The following is a 21,046-nucleotide window of genomic DNA, read 5'->3' on the forward strand; positions in this document are numbered from 1 at the left end:
GAAGGAAATCATTTCTCAAAGAACAGTAGTCAACAAAGTCAAAACAGCAATAATAATAAGAATTTGGCATTTTTGTCAGGGAGATCCTTTCGGACAGGTTCCGGCGCCACTGCATCTTCAACCCTTTTTTTAGTAACTAGTGTCGATGCACACACAAACCCAGGGCGATCGTACCCTCCGATGCACGGTGAACGACTCGATCATTTTTAGAAATGAAAATGTCGTTGCTGTAACCGAGATTAGAACTCGTGCGGTCTGGCTTATAAAGCCAGGATCTTACCGCTGAGCTACGGCCGTTCACGAATACAATACACAACACAAATGAACGATACACAAAATTAAATATTTGCTTTATTTTTATAACTGATAACTTATGAAAACAATTAGCTATATACAGTCGACTAATCCTTCTAAACATTATCAGGTCCGCAAAGTCCTGGATATTTCGAATTTTTGGGCAAGCCATCACACTTTGAAGCTGGAGTTCCTACCTCGTACACTGACCATCCGTTAACGTTGCCTCCTTCTCCGTAGTTACAAGCTAGGTAATATACATCCCAGCCCTTGTCGTCTACGAAGAAAGTGATTGCGCAGCCAACATATCGTGTGCGAGCCCACACTATTGCTGTATAATGGCCTATCTCTTTTCCACTAAAAAAATAAAAGAATTGAGTGGTTAGAAGTAAAAGGGTTTAAGTGCACTTTTTTAAAATTTTACTCTAAATACAAATTCGCATACTTATGGTATTAGAACTTGGTGGTAAAACGATTTAAGCATATTTCGCCCTACAGTCGCCATCTATCGCCATTACATTTAGTTCACTGAAAACAATTGCAATTTGCTTTGGTAGTAAACAGGTTTAACTGTGCGCTTGAACCGTTTTACCACAACACTATTTTTAGTATTCTGTAAAAACAAATAGTAATAAACGGGTTTAAGTGCGCTTGAACCATTTTACCACAAAACTATTTTTAGTATTCTGTAATGTGTAAACACATGTTAATGGGTCATTCCATTTCAAATCACTCAATTTGGGAGCAAAAAAAATTTTGGACCTCCGATTTGTCTGAAAATTGATATATAGCTTCTGCGGGACGTAAAAATAAGATATTTAAGGTCAAAAAATCTTCTTTTTTTCTCAAAATGTTATTTTATGCGATTTTACAGTGATTTGATGTTTATTTATACAAATTTGCATTTTCTATCGTAAAGTATCAATGGAAAACATAATATTTTAATAGAAGGGACTCAAAAATGTCATTATATGGCATTATAACAAGTTACTTTGATTCAAAACAAGCTTTTGATCAAATTTTATAGTGTAGAAAACGTTAAAATACTGTTTTTTACATTTTTCTCCATTCTCAAAATACATCATAATCGATTTGGCTGAAAATTTGCCCACAGATAGACAAAACATAGGACTTTAAGTGGTGAGAAGGATTTGAATTATATTACAATACCAAAAAGTTACATGCAATATTATAGTCAAAAATATAGGCGTCTACTGTAAGTACAATTAACTCGAAAATATCGACATCACGACAAAAATTGTTAAAAAGAAATTGTAATAATTGTAAATACGATTTATTTGGAACAATTTCAGTTCCTACCATTTTTGTCGAAAAGTTAAAAATGGCGGAGATATTGAGCAAAACAGGTTCTCCTTTAAAATCAAGATGGCGGCTAACGTAACGGAGGAATTCATTCGTGATTTTAAATTTAGGCTACTGTTGACTCCCCTAAAGATCAGAAAAATAAAATTTTGGGCAGCTCGGCATTTAAGGTCAAATGCTATCCCGACCGGACTAATATATACTTTTGAGTCTGATATTACTGCATGTAACTTTTTTGGTATTATAATATAATTGAAATCCTTCTATCCACTTAAAGTCCTATCTTTTGGTTATCTGTGGGCAAATTTTCAGCCAAATTGATGATGATGTATTTTGGGAATGGAGGAAAATGTAAAAAACGGTATTTTAACGTTTTTTACACTATAAAATTTGATCAAAAACTTGTTTTGATTCAAAATAACTTGTTATAATGCCATATAATGACATTTTTGAGTCCTTTCTATCAAAATATTATGTTTTTCATTGATACTTTACGGCAGAAAATGCATATTTGTTTAAATAAACACCAAATCACTGTAAAATTGCATAAAATAACATTTTGAGAAAAAAAGAAGAAGAAGATTTTTTGACCCTAAATATCTTATTTTTACGTCCCGCAGAAGCTATATACCAATTTTCAGACAAATCGGAGATCCAAAATTTTTTGCCTGAGTGATTTGACATGGAATGTACCTAATACAGGATTAATTTCAAGTAAATAAATATTAGATTTGTGACAAATTTTGAAGACTAATTAGGTATTATTCAACGTACCAGTTGCAGTTACACTGTGGATAACAGCTGGGACAAAAATAATTAGGAATATGTAGTTAACATCTGCATTTAAACATTTATCATCGCCATGTACCGATTCAAGTACATTTTTTTAATAAATGAAAAAAGGAAGGATATAGTAAGAGTAATAAAATACCCTTATATTTTTATCATTTTATAGTACATTGTACACTAGACATATTTAGTTTAATGACTCTTAGAATTTATAAAACTCAAACAACTTTGAAGCTGATTATCTCAGAACTATCAAAACTGCACTTAAACCCTTTTACGTCTGGCCCCCTCAATTGCAATATTTTATAACTTAAGGCCTTCCACTCACTATCAGGTACACCGTACACCTGAACAGTTAGACCTGTCAGGTGTATTTGATAGTGTGTGACGGGAATAACTTGCCGTTCAAGCAATCTGATCCGCCACACATCGGGTCTGACTGTTCAGGTGTAACTAATAGGGAGGGTTACTGATGTGAGTCGAGAATATTTCCAAGCGAATATTCGCGAACATTGGAAAGTTTCCGAGAATATTCGCCTATAAAAAATGGAAATATTCTCCTGACCGCGAATATTCCCGGAAACTTTCAATGAAAAATTCTCGAGAATATTTATAATATTTCAGAGAACTTTTGAGAATATTTCCAAGAGCCTTTTGGACATAAGAGTCAGAGACGTGACGTGAATTGACGTGGAAGTAGCGCTATTTCATTCACACGACCTACACCACTGCCAATAATTGTTTTTAGTTTCTTTTTGTGGTTGAATGATTTGTTGATTTTACTTTAAATTTAATTGAAAATTGAAACATTAGCTTCATTATTTTTATAATAAAAATGTAACTAGTTCTCACATTATCTTCTGCCCAATTTAATAAAATCCAGCTTCAAAACTACAATAAGGTTATATCATTAAAACTTCCTGTAAAAACTAGGTAGGGTTCAATTCTTAATTGTATAAATAGCCTTATTGCGTCTAAAAGTGCTTTACAAATGCTTATGCTCATAACTAGAGGGAGAAAATTAAAAATGTTCACGGAATGTTAAACAAAACTGTCTGGATGATGAAATACTTTGGATAAAGTTGTAAAAAGTAGCAATTGTACTAACACCAATAATAATTGTGAAATCGATTACTTTATTGGAAGGCAATATGTGTAAAATATCCCAGGTTGTCAAAGCATTTAAGGATATAGAAAATATTTTTACCGAGAATATTCCATTACTTCCAATCAGTAAGTAAGTCTGAGGAAAACGAATGCTTAAAATTAGAAAAAACTATGCTGCAAACTTACTTGATCCTTCTTTAACAGGACAAAGCTTCACTGCTGAAGAGCATATATTAGGTATGCAGTGTATAGACAAGAAAATAGCCAATCATCTAAAGTTTATTGACGAAAAAGAATTTTTTTTTACAGAACTAACAAAGTTCTGTGCAAAAGCAGACCTTTGATCAATGGATTGGCTTTCAGCCCGATCAGTAGATTGTATTAGCTGTTGGCAAATAATGTGCATCAAACCTGTTAAAGATTTGGCAATTACAATACCGGAGTTACCAGCTTCCTCCGCTGAAACAGAGCGTAGTTTTAGCACATACTCTTTCATACATAATAAAAGGAGAAATAGACTGGCTATACATAGAGCAGGAAAGTCAATGAATATAGCTCATAATGAAAAACTCCTAAAAGATCATAAACATGGGAAAATGGTATGTGATGAGAGTCCTTCTAGAACTCATCTGTTGGAACCAGGGCAGGGCTCCAAATCCATATCAGAAAATGAAAGATAAATCAAGACAGAGAGTCTTGATTTCATCATATTCTCTTCATGATACAGAGTCCTGCTTGTGTCAAGAAAATTTATCTAATTCACAAGAATAGGCTCTTACTTATTTATATTTTTTATAATTATAGTTCCTAAAAATTTTGTAGTGTCTTTTGTTATTATTAGTTAAGAAAAAAATTTCCTGCTTTAATTCTATAAGGAATACACATTACCTGAATAAGTTCCTATGTAATCAATTTCGGTTTTTTTTGTTATTTTTTTTTTATTTTAAAATTTTTCTAAATAAAATAACTTTTTTAGTTTTAATTATAATGACTAATAACAAATATTCAGAGTTTTTTTTTTAAATACGTTAATTAAATTTTAAGTCGGTATTTTTGTACGTTTAATTTTTAACAACTTTTTAGAGAAAGAATTTAAATAAAAATACAATATTTCCATAAGTTTCCGAAAGTTTCCAATATTCCCGGAAACTTTCCGGCATTTGAATCTTCCCGGAAATTTTACATCACTAGGAGGGTAATGCCCAACTTTGGGGGACCCAAATCCGCAAGGGGCCTTGCACGCTGTTGTGCAGTCGGTCCTCTACGCGGCATCCGTCTGGTGTGTGGAGCAGTAGAGATACAGGTCTACAGGGGGCTCATGACATGAGTGGACGGAACAAGTCTGCAGCGAGTGGCATGCGCCTACCAGAACTGTCTCTGAGACAGCCTTGTGAGCCATGACTGGTTGTGTTCCACTGCATGTGTTAGCAGTGGAAACAAAAGAGCTACATGAGAGAAGAGACCCAGAGCTTACTATGGCAGAAAGAAGACAGGAAAGGGAGAGGTGGATTGAAAGATGGCAAGAAGAATAGAACAACACGTGAGTGGCACAGTGGACAAAGATATGCTGCTCGCCGTACCTAAGAGATTGGGTGGATTGTGCTCACAGGCGACTGGGGTATTTTCTAACACAGTTGCTCACAGGACACGGGTGTTTTAGGGCCTACCCCTTAGGTTCGGAAAGGCTGACATGGATGAATACCTATACTGCAGACACTGACATATACGACTTTACAGTGCAACAAATGGATAGTAGAAAGGAACAGAATTGAAAGAGAAACAGGTGTGAATTTTGTGACAGTGAGAGAATGATTGAAAATATAGCAGGTTGGACTAGTATACATAATTATATCCGTGCGGTAATCAAGAAGAAAGAACGACAGCTTTACCAACTACAAAGGTAAGAGGGAAAGTTATTGTAAGTTCAAGTTGTTAGGAGGGAATACCTTTGGATAAGAGGCGAATTAGTGAGTCAGATTATGTGAGCCAGACTGTAAGGAAGGAAGAAATAGGGAAAAGGGAAATTCCTCTTTGCTGACTGTCTGTGGATAAATAAAGGTAGTGCTTCGGAAGTGATGTCGGTCTTACAACGGTCATTCCGATTTTGGAGCGCTGGATAACAGAGGAGGGTCTGGTTTATCAGGTAAGCATTCGGTGACGAGAGGGCGTTTTAGAGTACTTCGGGCGGATCTAACAACCTTGCAAGGTGGGGGCAATGAAATAAAAAATTTCTCGTCACTGGCGTACGCAGAATTCTTTTTCGGGATGGGCTGTTATTTTCTTCTTCCTGTACCATATCCTTTCAGAGAGGTGGTTACTGTCATAGCTATCTTAATACTGCCACTTTAACCAACCATGAAGTTCTTCTTAGTCCTGCACTGCGTTTGCCTGCTATTCTCACTTGCATAATATTTTGTAGCAACCTATATTTGGGACCTCTCATTACATGTCAGAAATACTCCAACTTCCTCTTCTTGATGCTTTTTATAATCGCAGTAGTCTTGCTGAGAGGTTCTAGTATTGTGGATTTTTGAATCCTCCTCCCATCATCATCATCATCATCTTGGTGCTACAGCCCTTAGAGGGCCTCGACCTGCTCAAGCTTTCTACGCCATTCTGTTCTTCTCCTATCAAGAAACTCTTAAAATTCTTCTATAGCACCACGTCTCGTGAACCTCAAGGCGATTTAGATCGATTTTATTCACAGTCCAAGACTCGACACCACACAGTAAGCCCGAGAAACGTAGGTGGATCCTTAATGCCAATTTTAAGTCTCTGTTACATGATACTTTGGACACCCTTCTAAATGTGGCTCTTATTAGGACTCCTTGTTTTAGAATTACAATTTTAGAAAATAAGATAGTTTTTGTCCTTCAAAGTTTATTAAAAGTAACGAAAATAAATAATTTTCCTACGGCGTGATGCTGTACGTAGCCTACAGCGTCTATTGGAGACCACCGGCTTACTTTATTGCAGTCAACAATACAAACCTTTCTAGAAAACAAATAACCATAACATAGCAGCGGCAATTACTATTTTTATCTGGTCTCTGGCATTGAATAGATGGTAATAAACAGATTTATTGTGGGAATTTTTCATTTGTTATGTTCCAAAGACTTTTAATAATTTTCGATTCCAAGGAATTCTGCCATATTTTTAAGTATGTTGCAGTTATTCAGTTATCAACAGGACACAAAACTCACTATTTTTTGTCAACCTTAACATCTTTCTTAAAAAAAAGTGTCAGTAGACACCAGGCGATGTCTCAAGGAGGGGGCAATTGATTCCATTGACCCCCCCTTGGATCCGCGCCTGGCCGGGACTACGAAGAATGAAACCTGCACTAAGGTCCGTCAGATGGCGTCCTAGACTGAGATGTCTTTTGAAGATTCCAGACTCCCCTCTATAAAGATTAAAAAAAGGTGCACCTGATAGTAAGTGGCCGGTGTAACTCAAAAATAAAATGTTAGAAAAGCAGTAAAAAGGTATAACAAATGAGGACAAATTATTCAAGAATAAGACTGGTCACTCACTATCAGGTACACCTGAACTGGTAGACCGATCAGGTATAAGAAGCACATACACTCCTCAGGTATACCTGGATCATTGAATATAAATATTTCAAGTAAATGGACGATTCAAGTTCCGAATGTATTTTTCAGAAGATGATCTGGCCTGAAAGATATTTATTTCTGCCATCCACTATCAGGTATTATACCTTTTTAATAGGATGACAGGTCTACCTGTTCAGGCCATGGCCGGCGTAACAAATGAGGAAAAATTTATTCAAGAATAATATTTCCTTCTCACAGTCACCTACTTGGGTAGATATATACTAAGTGTTGTAAAGTACTTGGTATACCTAATAGGCCTGTATCCCGTGTACCAAAAAAAAAGTTTATTAATAGCAAGCTGAAAATTTGTTAATAGCTTAACGGTGTCTAGTCGGACAAACTTTGATGTATGGGAACACTGGAACAGGGGAAGTTTTAATTGTGGAACGTGATTTTAATTGTAGAACGTGTCATCCTGACAAGTTTATGATTGTGAAAACTAGCAGGTTGTTTTTAAGTTTATTCAATAGCAAACTTTATATAATATATGAAAAAATGTTTGTCCGAAAAATATGTTGGGCATTTTAATAAGTCCGACAGGTAGAACATGTCAAATGACAGAAATTTTGTTGGTTGTAAATAGCAGTCTGATTTTTGCATGAGAGTTTAATGAGAGGGTAACAAATCAATTGGAAGTTCTGTCCGACAAAATACATGGGACATTTTCGTAGTTTGATGTTCGAAACCTGTAACCTGTTCCACAGTTTTAAAACCTCCTCTATTCGAGTGTTCCCGCACATCAAAATTTGTCCGACTAGACACTGTTAAGCTATCAACACATTTTCAGCTTGCTATTAATAAACTTTTGTTTGGTACGCGGGATCCAGGTCTATAAACTAAGAAAATCCATAACTTACTGGGTATCGAATGAAGAAACCCACGACGGATTGAAGTCTCGAACTTCGTCGTACAAACTATATATCGACGAATTTAACATATCTCTTGTAGTTATAGAACCTCCTTTGTAAGATCTTAAGAAAAGGTTTTGTCCTACCCATCCCCATTCAGCTGAAAAATATAAGAACTAGTGTTAATACAAATTGTACATATTTAGATGTATTCATGTGATTGTGTGTGAGGCACTGTACAATACTATTTTTGTAATCGCTTTACTTTAAAATATTTGAAACAGTGTGTATAGGGCTTTTCATTCACAGTCATTTGTTTCGAGCTTTTGTCATATGTCGTATAATCCGTGTATATATTAATATTATTCACAGATTATACAACATATGACAGAAGCAGGGCCGTAACTACGATGTTTGGGGCCCCCGGGGCAAATGTGATCTGGGGGCCCCTACTGGAAGGTCTGGGGAATTTACCCCCAGCATAAGGGGGTGTCCGGAAAAATGTTTAATATTTAACCCCTTGAAAGCGCATTTCCCCTCCTGTGTGAAAATAACACTTTCTTCTTTCTTTTTTTTTTCAGCATGTCCTGCAATAACTATAAAATTAGCAGAGCTAATGATTACATCTTCATCTGTATCTGACATTGCTGACAGATTATCAACGAATGCGTTCGTTCGCTACAATGTAAATGGTCTTACTTTGTACCGAACGAATAACCAAGCGAACACCTACGAATTCGTTTCTTCGTTCGTGTTCATTTTGATTTAAATGCACCTTAAGGTGCCTTAAGCTATTGCAGTGTGAGCGAACTACTCAGTGAAGCTGGTCAGTGTACTGGTGGGACTGATCTTAATGTGCTCATTCTACCTTGTCTATACCTTTCTTTTCAATATGTGGTTCCTTTCACGTACCAAGATGTGGTCAGAGGTACATTGGTTAAGACAAAGTAGTTGAACCATGGGGCCCCTATTCCGGTTGCATTTTAGTTTTTATTTCGCCAAAATAACTAATTTCCTCGGCCACAATTTATGTATACGAAAGGTCTCGGGGGCCCCGGCTTAGCCCGGACTCCCTCTTACAATGGCATTTTATGTTTTATTACGTCGAAATAACTAATTTCCTAAGTAATAATTAAAATTTTATGTTAAGGTCCCTGTTCTGTTCAAATTGCATTTTAGTTGAAAAGACTAATTTCCGCAGTGAAAAATTAAAAAATTTTAAAAGGTCTTTTTAAAATTGTGTCATTTGAAATTATTTAGTTAGGATCGGCTGTTAAAACACATATTTTTATTTTCCTCATTAAAATCTATGCACGGCCAACCAAACGAGGGTTCCTTTGGTCGGGGCCCCGGGGCACTGCCTCGGTTACCCCAATGGTAGTTACGGCCCTGGACAGAAGCTCGAAACAAATGACAATCGATGAAAAGCTCTATCTATCTGAAATAATCCAGAAAGCACTAGAAGAACTAATTAAAGTAATAAAAGTAAATGGTTGACCAATCAATAATATACGGTTTGCCAATGACACTATTTTATTAGCGGAAGGTCTTGAGGATTTACAACAAATGGTTGACAGAGTGGTAGAGGTCAGCGAAGAAAACGGACTGTCTCTAAACACAAAAAAGACACAATTTATGATAATTACAAAAGCTCAACAGCGCCAAGAAAGCATAACAATAATATTGCGAATAAATTGAAAAATTTGAAAAATATAAATATCTGAGTACAATAATTAATGAGTATACGGAAGAGCTTAAAGTAAGAATAGGACAGGCAAGAAATACTTTCAATAAACTGAAAAAAGTATTCTGCAGCATTCCTTTAAAGATAAGACTTCTGAGATGCTACGTGTTCTCCATATTATTTTATGGGTTGGAGGCTTGGACATTAAAAAAAGATATTTCGGATATATTAGAAGCCTTCGAGTTATGGACCTATAGACGTGTAAAGGGCCTAGCCGGGTAAGATGGGGAAAAGTGCCCCCAACTCAATTTAAATTCCATATAGGTCACTTTTTAGCACATATAGAGGAACTCACTTTCTGAAATTTTTAGCCCCCTAGGTGGTCACGTGACCCCCCTAGAGCCTAATTAGGCTTTTTATGTTTTTATTTTTTATCTCAGCCGCGTTAAGAGCTAGCCAAAAACTTTATTTAAAAAAGTTGTAAGTTTCAAAAAGGTCTATATGAAAAATTTTTTTTTAAATTTTTTGGCGGGAAATTCGAATTTTTAGAACAATTTTAAACTTTTAAATAACTCTGAAAAAAAACTAAGACACTCGTTTTTACGAAAATCAATTATAATGTGTATTTTTGCACAATCTTTCACCCTGAATTTTTTAAAAATTTTAAAATTGGTGAAACGTACCTTTAAAAATAAAAACCGCATTTTTTGGTTTTTTTTTCGTTTTTTGATGCAATTTAATACATATTTTTCAAAAAAGGTAACACCGTCACTAGAATAGGTAAACAAATGAAAAATAATTGGGGTTTGCCTAATAAAATTTTTTTGTAACTCCATCCATTTTCAAGATACAGGGCGTTGAAGAAAACAAAATTTTACACATTTTTTACGATTTTGACGAAACTACTGGCAACATTGCGATAAAATTTGGTAGGTTTTAAGAGGTAGTTATTGTGCATTTTTTGACATACAATTAAGAATTTTATATTCATCATTGGCGCGCATACGGGTAATGGTCTGAACTTTTTAAAGAAAAAAAGATGGTACGCCACTGACATATTTCAAATTAACAATCATTTTTGAATTCCTCGTTCTATTTGTGACAAAAAATCTATCTTCCCATTTTTTCATGCGACCCGCCGTTTTGTTGCAAAAAATAAAATATCTTAACGCTTCCAAAGTATTCGAATTAATTTTTATAATGGATGTACGAGTTATGTAGATGTAGAAACTACTAGAAGTTCGAATGCTTTGTAAGGATTAAGATCTTTTATTTTTTGAATAAAAATGGCGCGTCGTATGAAAAAATAAGAAGATAGATTTTTTGTCACAAATTGAACGGGGAATTCAAAAACGATTGTTAATTTGAAATATGTCAGTGGCGTACTATCTTTATTCTTTAAAAAGTTCAGACCATTACCCCTATGCGCGCCAATGATGAATATCAAATCCTTAATTGTATGTCAAAACATGCACAATAACTACCTCTTAAAACCCGCCAAGTTTTATTACAATGTTGCCAGTAGTTTCAGCAAAATCGTAAAAAATGTGTAAAATTTTGTTTTCTTCAACGCCCTGTATTTTGAAAATGGATAGCGTTACAAAAAAAATTTATAAAGCAAACCCCAATTATTTTTCAGTTTTTTACCTATTCTCGTGACGGTGTTACCTTTTTCGAAAAATATGTATAAAATTGTATCAAAAAATGAAAAAAAAAAACCGAAAAAATGCGGTTTTTTATTTTTAAAGGTACGTTTCACCAATTTTAAAAATCTGAAAAAATTCAGGGTGAAAGATTGTGCAAAAATACACGTTATAATTGATTTTCGTAAAAACGAGTGTCTTAGTTTTTTTTTCAGAGTTATTTAAAAGTTTAAAATTGTTCTAAAAATTCAAATTTCCCGCCAAAAAATGAACAAAAAATTTTTCGTATAGATTTTTTTGAAACAACTTTTTTAAATAAAGTTTTTGGCTAGCTTTTGATGCGGCTGAGATAAAAAATAAAAACATAAAAAGCCTAATTAGGCTCTAGGGGGGTCACGTGACCACCTAGGGGGCTAAAATTGTCAGAAAGTGGGTTCCTCTATATGTGCTAAAAAGTGGCTTATATGGAATTTAAATCGAGTTGGGGGCACTTTTCACCATCTTACCCGGCTAGGCCCTTTGTAAATATTTTATCTTAAATTTTAATTCTCCTGTATATTATGTATAATTTGTCTTAATTATAATTAAGAGCACGAAATAAGAGTCTCACACATATGGACCTACGTCGGCCCAGATGGGTGGAACGGATTGGGATTACTACGGTAGCCGCAGCCGTTGCGAACTACTTTTAACTTTAAATCTTTAAGACATAAGTAAGAATAATAGTCGCCCCTCTGTGAACTAATTTTTATTACTAATAGGGAGTGAAATTTATTACAGTAGAATTTTAATAGTGTTAGATTTAAGAATGAAGAGGGGAAGAAAGGAGACGGTTTTGGTTAGTGTGGGAATCAAGGCTGTTAGTCGATTTTAACATCAGGACCTCGACGGACGTGTTATTTAGGATAATCGAAAAAGACGCAACTTAAAGAAACGCTTTAAGACGGGTATTATGACAATAATGACGGGTTATAATATTCATTAACGCAATTATTTAAAAATACATTTCTTTTTGTAATAACACCTAAAATTTTGCTCGCAATTACACAAACATTTTTACATTTCGTCAACTTAATAGTATCTATAATTTAATTGTCTATTTTATTAATTAAAACTGTTAAGACTCATACGGACTTTTATTACGATTGTCTTTAACGAATCCTACAGAAGGATATTAAGAATAAGTTGGGTGGATAGAGTCGCGAATGTCGAGGTGTTAAGAAAGAATGGGGAACGATGGTAAAAGAGGTTTTAAATACAATTAAAGATAGAAAACTGCAATATATCGGATATGCCATGATGGACGAGCGTTATAACTTGTTGCAATTAATAATACAAGGAAGAATACAGGGTAGAAGGAGTCGTAGAAGAAGACACATCTCCTGGTTAAACAATTCGAGAGCTTGGTTTCAGCAATCAGCACATCTGCTGATCTCTTTAGAACAGCGGAATCGAAGGTGCTAATTGCCATGATGGGAACCTTCTTAGAAGAGATGGCATATGAAGAAGTATTGTTCTTCTTCGGTTCTGTATCGGTCTTTCGGCGAAATCTGTTGATTTGTTTACCTAACAAGAGATGAATGAAGATTGAAATAAAGTAATTCGTTAAAATAGCACAAACTGTTAGAATATAGCAGTTGGATTTCCCGCTATAATGTTTTATTAATAGCATTCATTAATTTTATATCCCAGTTCCCAAAAAGAACATCTATTTTTCCAATTTATTAATGCTATATCCCGTCCTAAATATTTTAAAGCCCGCCCTGCTTCTGAGTATTACAGATCATTGCGCAACAGTGAATAATGTTAGAAAGTACCGTAATCCCCTTCAAAAAATGATTGGACTCGTCCAAAATGCCAACCTTCCCTTGAAAAAAAAATAATGGTTTCGTCCCAGAACTTGTTAACGTTGCAGCATTAAGGGCGAAAATCGCTTTTTTAAATGCGCAAAGCAAACTATTATTATTTTTAAACTCTACCAGCAAACTTTATATCCATTTGGAATCCTTACAAAATTGAAAAACGTCTCATACCTTTTTAAATCACTCTTCCAAACACAAACATCCTGTCATCACGCTTCGAAAACTTTGCGGAGATCAGACAAAGAGACTTCGGTGTCCTTGACACGAGGTGCAGGGGGGCAACAAGCACAACTTGGAATACTTGGAAACAGGAACATATACTTATACTGCAACGGGAACTTAAACCATAATATCTCTACAGGACATCATTAGGGGATATTAACCATCCATGGCTAACAACTAGGGCTTTAGAAGAATAACAACCATCACCATACCGGCTCAAACTACGTCGCCACAACATGTTACTGCGTATGTACCCGATTTCCACTGTAAAAATCCAATATTATGGAGCGGAACCTTGCACGGGGTTCTTCTATGGTCACAGAACAATAGATCAAATCATTCTCTTGATTAAACTTAGCGACAACAGACAAATTCAAACCGGCAGGTGTGGCACCTGGAGTTCCACGGAAATGTCTTAACATTTCAAACCTACTAGTAGAACTGGGCCTAGATTCCATGCACTGTAGATATCTAACATGTCGCTTTCTATCGATATTTGAATATCAAAATATTTGAATTTTTAGCTTTAATTGAATTATTTTCTAGTTTTGCTCTAGTTTATCAATTAGAGTATAACCCAGCAAAACTAGAAAATAATTCAATTAAAGCTAAAAATTCAAATATTTTGATATTCAAATATCGATAGAAAGCGACATGTAGATATCTACAGTGCGCGGAATCTAGGCTCTGAACTCTTCTCGGCGGTGGAGTACTCACACCGAGAACTTGTTGCGCATTTAAAAAAGCGATTTTCGCCCTTAATGCTGCAACGTTAACAAGCTCTGGGACGAAACCATTATTTTTTTTTCAAGGGAAGGTTGGCATTTTGGACGAGTCCAATCATTTTTTGAAGGGGATCACGGTACTTTCTAACATTATTCAATGTTGCGCAATGATCTGTAATACTCAGAAGCATGGCGGGCTTTAAAATATTTAGGACGGGATATAGCATTAATAAATTGGAAAAATAGATGTTCTTTTTGGGAACTGGGATATAAAATTAATGTTGTTCTGAAGCTATTTCCTTGTGGCATTTTTATAATTAACTATTTAACGGCTTCGAAACGTTAATAAATTCATTTTTTTAGTAAAATTGTGGCTTATTTCCCATAGAAAATAGTTAATTATAAAATTAATGAATGCTATTAACAAAACATTATAGCGGGAAATCCAACTGCTATAAGAAACGTAAGATGAAACCGTTACTTACGAGTTCTTCTACATGCGTCGTGGCCCCACTTGCAGGAGTTTGTGTGGCATTGAGCTATATATTCCAGTTCCTTGCTATAACTCTAAAAATTTTAAATTTAATGGATTATCGATTATATTATCAAATTGAAGCAGTAACAGAGACATATAAGTTATTAATTGAATAGATAGAGTCTAAAAATATCCTCTTACCAGAGCTTTCATATTTGACGCTTGTGGTTGAGGTCCTATGGGTTCCTGTCCTGTAGCTACTTTATTTCTCAAATAATTGTGAGCGTCCAGTACGAGTCGTCGGTCGCTATCAGTCAATGACATTTGTTTGAAATTTTTTATGCAATCTGGTCCAGCTCCGCAGCTCTGGAGGAATTAAAAATTTTGTAGTTAAGCATAGCCATCTTTACTTTACAAGCCATGAAGAGAAAAAGGCAACGTCGCAATTGATGACGTCGGTAGTCTGACTTTCGGACTACCGCTTTCGAAACTACGATTTTAAAGTACAAATTCTGGTAAAATTTATAGTATTTTTTGAGTCGAACAAGAAAATATTATTAATTAGAAGTTTGTACAAAATAATATTAAAAGTAATTCCTTGTTAGTAACGTTTATTGTAGAAAAAAAAAACAATAACAAGAATATAAACGGGATTCATTTTTTTCGAATCCTAAGAAAACTAATAAGTATTTTTCAAAAATTTAAACGCAGAGTGAAAGATTACGTTAGAACCGAGGGCCCAAAGTCCCTGAAAACTTCTATATTTATTTTAATAAGTTACAGGGGTGAAAAACTAAGAAAATTTAGTGTGATTTTTAGTTTCAAATATGTCATTAAAAAAACTTTTTATTCATTCTAAGGGACTTTCGGCCCTCGGTAATAAAGTAATCTTTTATTCTGCGTTTAAATTTTTTAAAAATACTTATTAGTTTTCTCAGAATTCGAAAAAAATGATTACATTTAAAATACAGGCGTCAAAATTTTGCGTTTTGTTCCTTTCCCCTTAAAGTTTGTCGCACTTATTTAGAAACACCCTGAATTGATAAAGAACAAATCCAGTTGTTAAACATAAGCGAATTAATAAAAAAAAAACAGAATATTAAGAAAACCGGAGTCTATAGTTGGGTTTTATTTTCAGTATTGTATAAATGCCCTGTACACCATAAAAATTTAACTGGTTAGCAACAGTATTATTACAGCGGTATTGATAAAGAATTAGGCTATAACATGTTAAAAAAATCACTTAAATCTGCCAACAGGTTTAGGAAGTATAAGACATTAAAAATGACATAATTTTTAAGTGGACGGATTTCTATATGCACGCAAGTTTATATAAAAATATATTATATTGAACTAAAATCATCTTAATAACATACCTTTTAATGTTCTTTATAATTTGGAGCACGAAATATTGTAAAATATTTCAGTTTCTCTGTAAATACAATGAAAATTATTTAAAAACAAATGAGAACTGTCAGAATTAATCGGTCTACCAATAGATGTTGCCAAGTTTCAACTTCATGGCTTGTTAAGTAAAGGTGGCTATGAGTTAAGTCATATACAGTGATGAGTGCCCTAAGAAACGGCAAAATAATCTAAAAGATGGAAAACATATTAAGTTGTGAGATAGTTCGAGATAACGCTAGTTTTTATACGTGGCTAGTTGACTTTAGACATAATTACACATATGACATCGAAATAGTTATTTTCCTAACTAGTGCGGAAAGTGATACTTTCACGCACGAGACTGCCGTTGACCCGAACGACGCGACAGCGGAGTTTGGGCAAGCAGTCGAGTGCGGGGAAGACACTTGCCGCATGAGTTAGGAACAATATTTTTTCTAGAGCCGTACGTTTGGAAAAAAGCCACAAAAAATAGAGTCATATCAATTTTTATTTAGGAGTGAAAATACACAAATTAATTCTTTGACAAGGTTGTCAAAACCAAACTTTCAATATAACGGATTACCACGACGACGATATTGGTTTCCATGACGACGATTCAAAACCATTGTCTCTGACTTGTAAAATGTCAAAATAATTTAATTTCGTCGAATTATCAGTAGTAATTGCACAAGAGCTCTAAAATTATCGAATTTTTCCCGAGTGACACTTTGACAGTTTTAATTTCACGACCCGAAGGGGAGTGAAATTATGTCAAAGTGTCACGAGGGCAAAAATTCAATAATAATTTTAGAGATCGAGTGCAATTTGTTGCGATTATTTCATGAATAAAACTGTTCAAAACCAAAATTTTATTGTAATTTATTTATGTAAGTACATAAAATAAATAAATAAATCACTTCTATCCAATCGACAAAAAATCTAAACCACATTGAGATAGAAATTAAGTGTCTATATTATGATTTTACTTCCTCGGGCAGTTCAATTATTATTTGTTGGGTGAAAGGACATTCTGGAATATTAGAAAATGAAGAAGTCGACTAATTAGCTAAATCTGCAGCTTTAACCAAACAAAACATAAGCAACATACTTCTACCAGTAACCGATATAGATAATATCAGTAAAAACCATTGTAAACAAAATTGGCAACGTGTATATTGTAACGTTTACGTTTTCCCAGTGTAGATTTTGGTCATGTCCCTCTCATTTCACGCTTTTATCTTAACTGATTAGATCTTAGAGTCCCTATCGGCGTTGTTTTTCTTAGAAACACATATGTGCTATCGATAGAGTCGACACTTGCGGTTAGCGAAAACCAAATACTTTGGCTTCGGAGCTTCTAGACAATTGACAGTTATAATTATTGGTGACTTAGAAATTTTACACCCGTATTTTGAATTTCTGTAATAGATGGTTTGTTTAAACCCTAAATTTTCCTTTAAGGTTTTTCTTATTAATTGAAAACAATCATTTTTGTTTAAGAATATTTTTATTATGTGAAATATTTATGTTTTTCTTTGGTAGTAGGTACCTACTGTTTTTGATGTGGTAATAATATAACTTTTATAATATGGTTAATTATTTGACTGTAATTTATAACTTTCCTATGGTTAATTATTTTATAGAGAAATTCAAAATACTGGTAAAATTGCTAAGTCTCCAAGAGGTACCGAACTATAAGTAACATATCCTATACATATAAGTACATATTATTATAAGGTACCTACATGACAAAGTTTTTTATTTAAAATATTGCTAATATGTACTATATAATTAGATTAATAAGTATATTTTGAATTTCATTTACATTTATATAGATAATCTACCAAGCGAAGTGAGGTTTTTCATTTACTGTCTTAAACTCAATGATGTATAAGTTGTATAGGATGTATAAGTAGTATAGGTACAATATATATATTTTCAAATTGCCCGCCAAATCCAGAGAGCTGTCAATTGTCTAGAAGCTCCGAAGCAAAGTATTTGGTTTTCTCTAGACGCAAGTAGAGTCGACCGTTAGACTTTAATAGCTTTCTGGTGAATGATATGGGCCTTGCATCCCATAAGTCATCTTAAGTATTAGATTTGCTAAGCCCTTTTACGAGTGGTAAGGAAATCTGTTCTTGAATATCTCTCACAGTTTCCCATAATTTTCATTGGTTAAAACCCCACCACAAACAAAGGACGCCAAAGGTTCATAAAAACCACAAATTCTCAAAATTCTGCATCATTTGTGAGTTGAGTTAATATAGTCATTATGTGAGATCAAGTTTGTTCGTGTATTGTGGGCCCCGCCGATTAGGCAGGTAAGAGTATTAATGATTGTTTATTGGTATGTACAATAATTGTACAATTGCGTTTTCTATTTTTTAAAGGGTCCACCTTTCACCTTCCACCTTCCACCTATGCATTATGTTGTCCAGCTGCTATTTTATGAACACTGTTAAATACTATTATTCTTTCGACTGTGTCGTAAAGTTGAATTTCTTCATGACCATCTTCCACACCTTGAGAGCCTGCCGGCTTACAAAGGGCCATCCTACCCTCTAACAGATGTTTTAAGTAAGTCACTCATCTTTTACTTATTGAAGAAATTAGTAGAGACGCCTTTGTTATGTCCAGGGCAAGGACAATTTTGTGTGCTTTCGTGAAATAAGTTCAATGACCTAAAGTTTTCGCCCAGTTTGTGATAGTGACATTCTGAAAAGTAGGTCATACTTTTAGTATGAAGTTAATGATTATCTTTTTATTTTTAAATGGGTAATCATTTAAACTATAAACATTTACATTATGTAGATATTTTTCTGAGTATTATTAGAGTGTTATTAAGTATTGTTAGATAGGTATAAATATAAACAAAGAGCTCTTTCTTTTTTGTTGTAAGTGAACGGTAAGAATAAGTTTTATTTAGAGTATCGATTTTTTATTTTTTTGAGTAACTTCAGTTTATTTTTTTTTGAGTTAATAAGAGTTATATTCGTTCACTTACATTATAGGTACATCTCGTATTTTGTTAGTTTTGCGGTGTTGGTGAATACACCAACGTATATGCAATTTGTTAACCATTTTTAAATAATTATTGAGTAATTTTTGTTTTTGTGGTTGACGTTTTTACGTTTTATTTGCATATATTATGTGAGCATTAAGAGATTTCATTGAGTATTTTAATAAATGTTTTGTTAAAGTGTACGATGTCGTTTTTTATTTATTATTTACAGCTCAAGACTAAGAACAATGTTGTTTTGTCGTAGCATTCTTGCTAATTTGTTATTGTTGTGTTATGTTTCGTTAATTATTGTTCCTTTGAGTATTTTTTGGTCAAAATACCTGGCGCCCTATATTTTCGTTTGAGTATTAAGTATTTCGTTTCCTTAGAGTCCATGAGTCAAACCATCAGTTAATGTTATCTATTTATCTTTTGTCTATCGTCGTTCCATTAGCCCTATTCGCATACCATTCTTTATTCATTTAACATCTTTCATTGTAACAGAAGCCCAACCCAAAGAACCGCGCCCACATCTCTTCCGACTGAGCAACGTGGTCTTTGTTTCGTCAATGTAAACGATTGGACCTTTCCATCTTCGGTCATTCCTTATTCCATCCAAGGATAATATCGTCCTGATCCTTCTGGTTCAGCCTTCATGACCTCGTATCCATCCGATCGTTATAATATAACCAAAGTACAACGGGAATAAATTTTAGAAATTGCCAGCCACTAATTCCCAATGAGAGATGGTTTAAACAAGAATCAAATAGGCTATTTATAAAAACAATAAATAGAATGAGGTCAAATCACGCACTATCCCCAGCATATTGTCCTTTTCATGATCATTTTTCAGTGCGTAACAAATGATAGGAAAAAGGGTAAGTCCGTGATAATACACATTTATGACATTTATTCTAACATGACATTTTAGTTAAATCTGACAGTTGTCACATTTTATTTTCAATTTGGAATAAAAACAGATCAAATGTGTTTCTTGCATTTATAAAATGGTATTTTCTTTGATTTATATAGTCTTATAAATTATACAGGTTATATTTGTAATATTATTATCTAATTAAAAAAAAATTATTTTTTTATTATGGCGCCATCTATCGACAACTAGAATAACTAGAATAAATGTTATAAAAATGTCACCGACGAAATGTAATCACCGACGTGCCTTTTTTTCTGTCACATACAATTTAATGCGTTAGAAAGAAATCGAAAAACTGTGACGCACTGAAAGATGATCATGAGAAATACGTTACAAACACAGCATAGGTATCAGTGATAACCCATATTGCGCCTGTGGTGGAATGGGAGATCTACAGCACCTCATATTGGAGTGTGGACTGTACAGACAAAATATTAAAGTAATGTATGAAAAGTTAATTGATCTAAATTGTCCTTTACCTGTCAATTTAAACGAAATTCTTTTTCCAAAAAATAAGCAGACGTTACAATGTCTTTACGAATATGTAACGTCCTGTAAATTTAAATTTTAAATAGGCTTAGATATAAAATTATAAAATTGTAAAAATATCACACAAAATTGAAAAATGTATCCATTTATATATAATATACAGAGAGAGTCTGTAAAGTGGAATAAATTCAATATCTCAAATACTAATTGTTTTTTTGGAAAATGCTCAGACCCGTCGATTAGTATTTCAAATTGTCCTTTTTGACATTCAATAATAATGTATACAGGGTGTCCCAATTTAGAGATATGACGTCATCGTCGATTTTCTTAAATGGCAACACTGTCATTTTGATAGCTAATTTGATAGGGTTTGTAAAGTTATACATAACTGCAAAATATCAAATTTTTATTCTCTACCATTTACAAGATAATAGAAAATAACAAAGTTATATCTGTAATTTGGAATATATTCAATAATTAAAATACTAACTGTTTTTTTGAAAAATGCTCAGACCCGTCGATTAGTATATCAAATTGTCCTTTTTGACATATAATAATAATGTATACAGGGTGTCCCAATTTAGAGATATGACGTCATCGTTGATTTTCTTAAATGGCAACACTGTCATTTTGATAGCTATTTTGATAGG

General features: G+C 33.8%; 1 protein-coding gene across 1 annotated transcript in view; it reads right to left on the bottom strand.

Moving 5' to 3' along the window:
- Positions 1 to 338: 338 nt before the first annotated feature.
- Positions 339 to 21,046, bottom strand: part of LOC114326679 (venom allergen 3) — a 34,466-nt gene continuing 13,758 nt past the window's right edge. Inside the window, exons 2-5 of the mRNA XM_028275090.2 lie at positions 14,788 to 14,952; positions 14,597 to 14,678; positions 7,985 to 8,135; positions 339 to 651 (exon numbers count right to left, since the gene is read on the bottom strand). Coding sequence (XP_028130891.1) covers positions 411 to 651; positions 7,985 to 8,135; positions 14,597 to 14,678; positions 14,788 to 14,952 — 639 coding nt within the window. The 3' untranslated portion in view covers positions 339 to 410. The remainder of the gene's footprint in view (positions 652 to 7,984; positions 8,136 to 14,596; positions 14,679 to 14,787; positions 14,953 to 21,046) is intronic.

The sequence above is a fragment of the Diabrotica virgifera genome, chromosome 9 (genome assembly GCF_917563875.1).
Source record: "Diabrotica virgifera virgifera chromosome 9, PGI_DIABVI_V3a".
NCBI classification, from domain to species: domain Eukaryota; kingdom Metazoa; phylum Arthropoda; class Insecta; order Coleoptera; family Chrysomelidae; genus Diabrotica; species Diabrotica virgifera.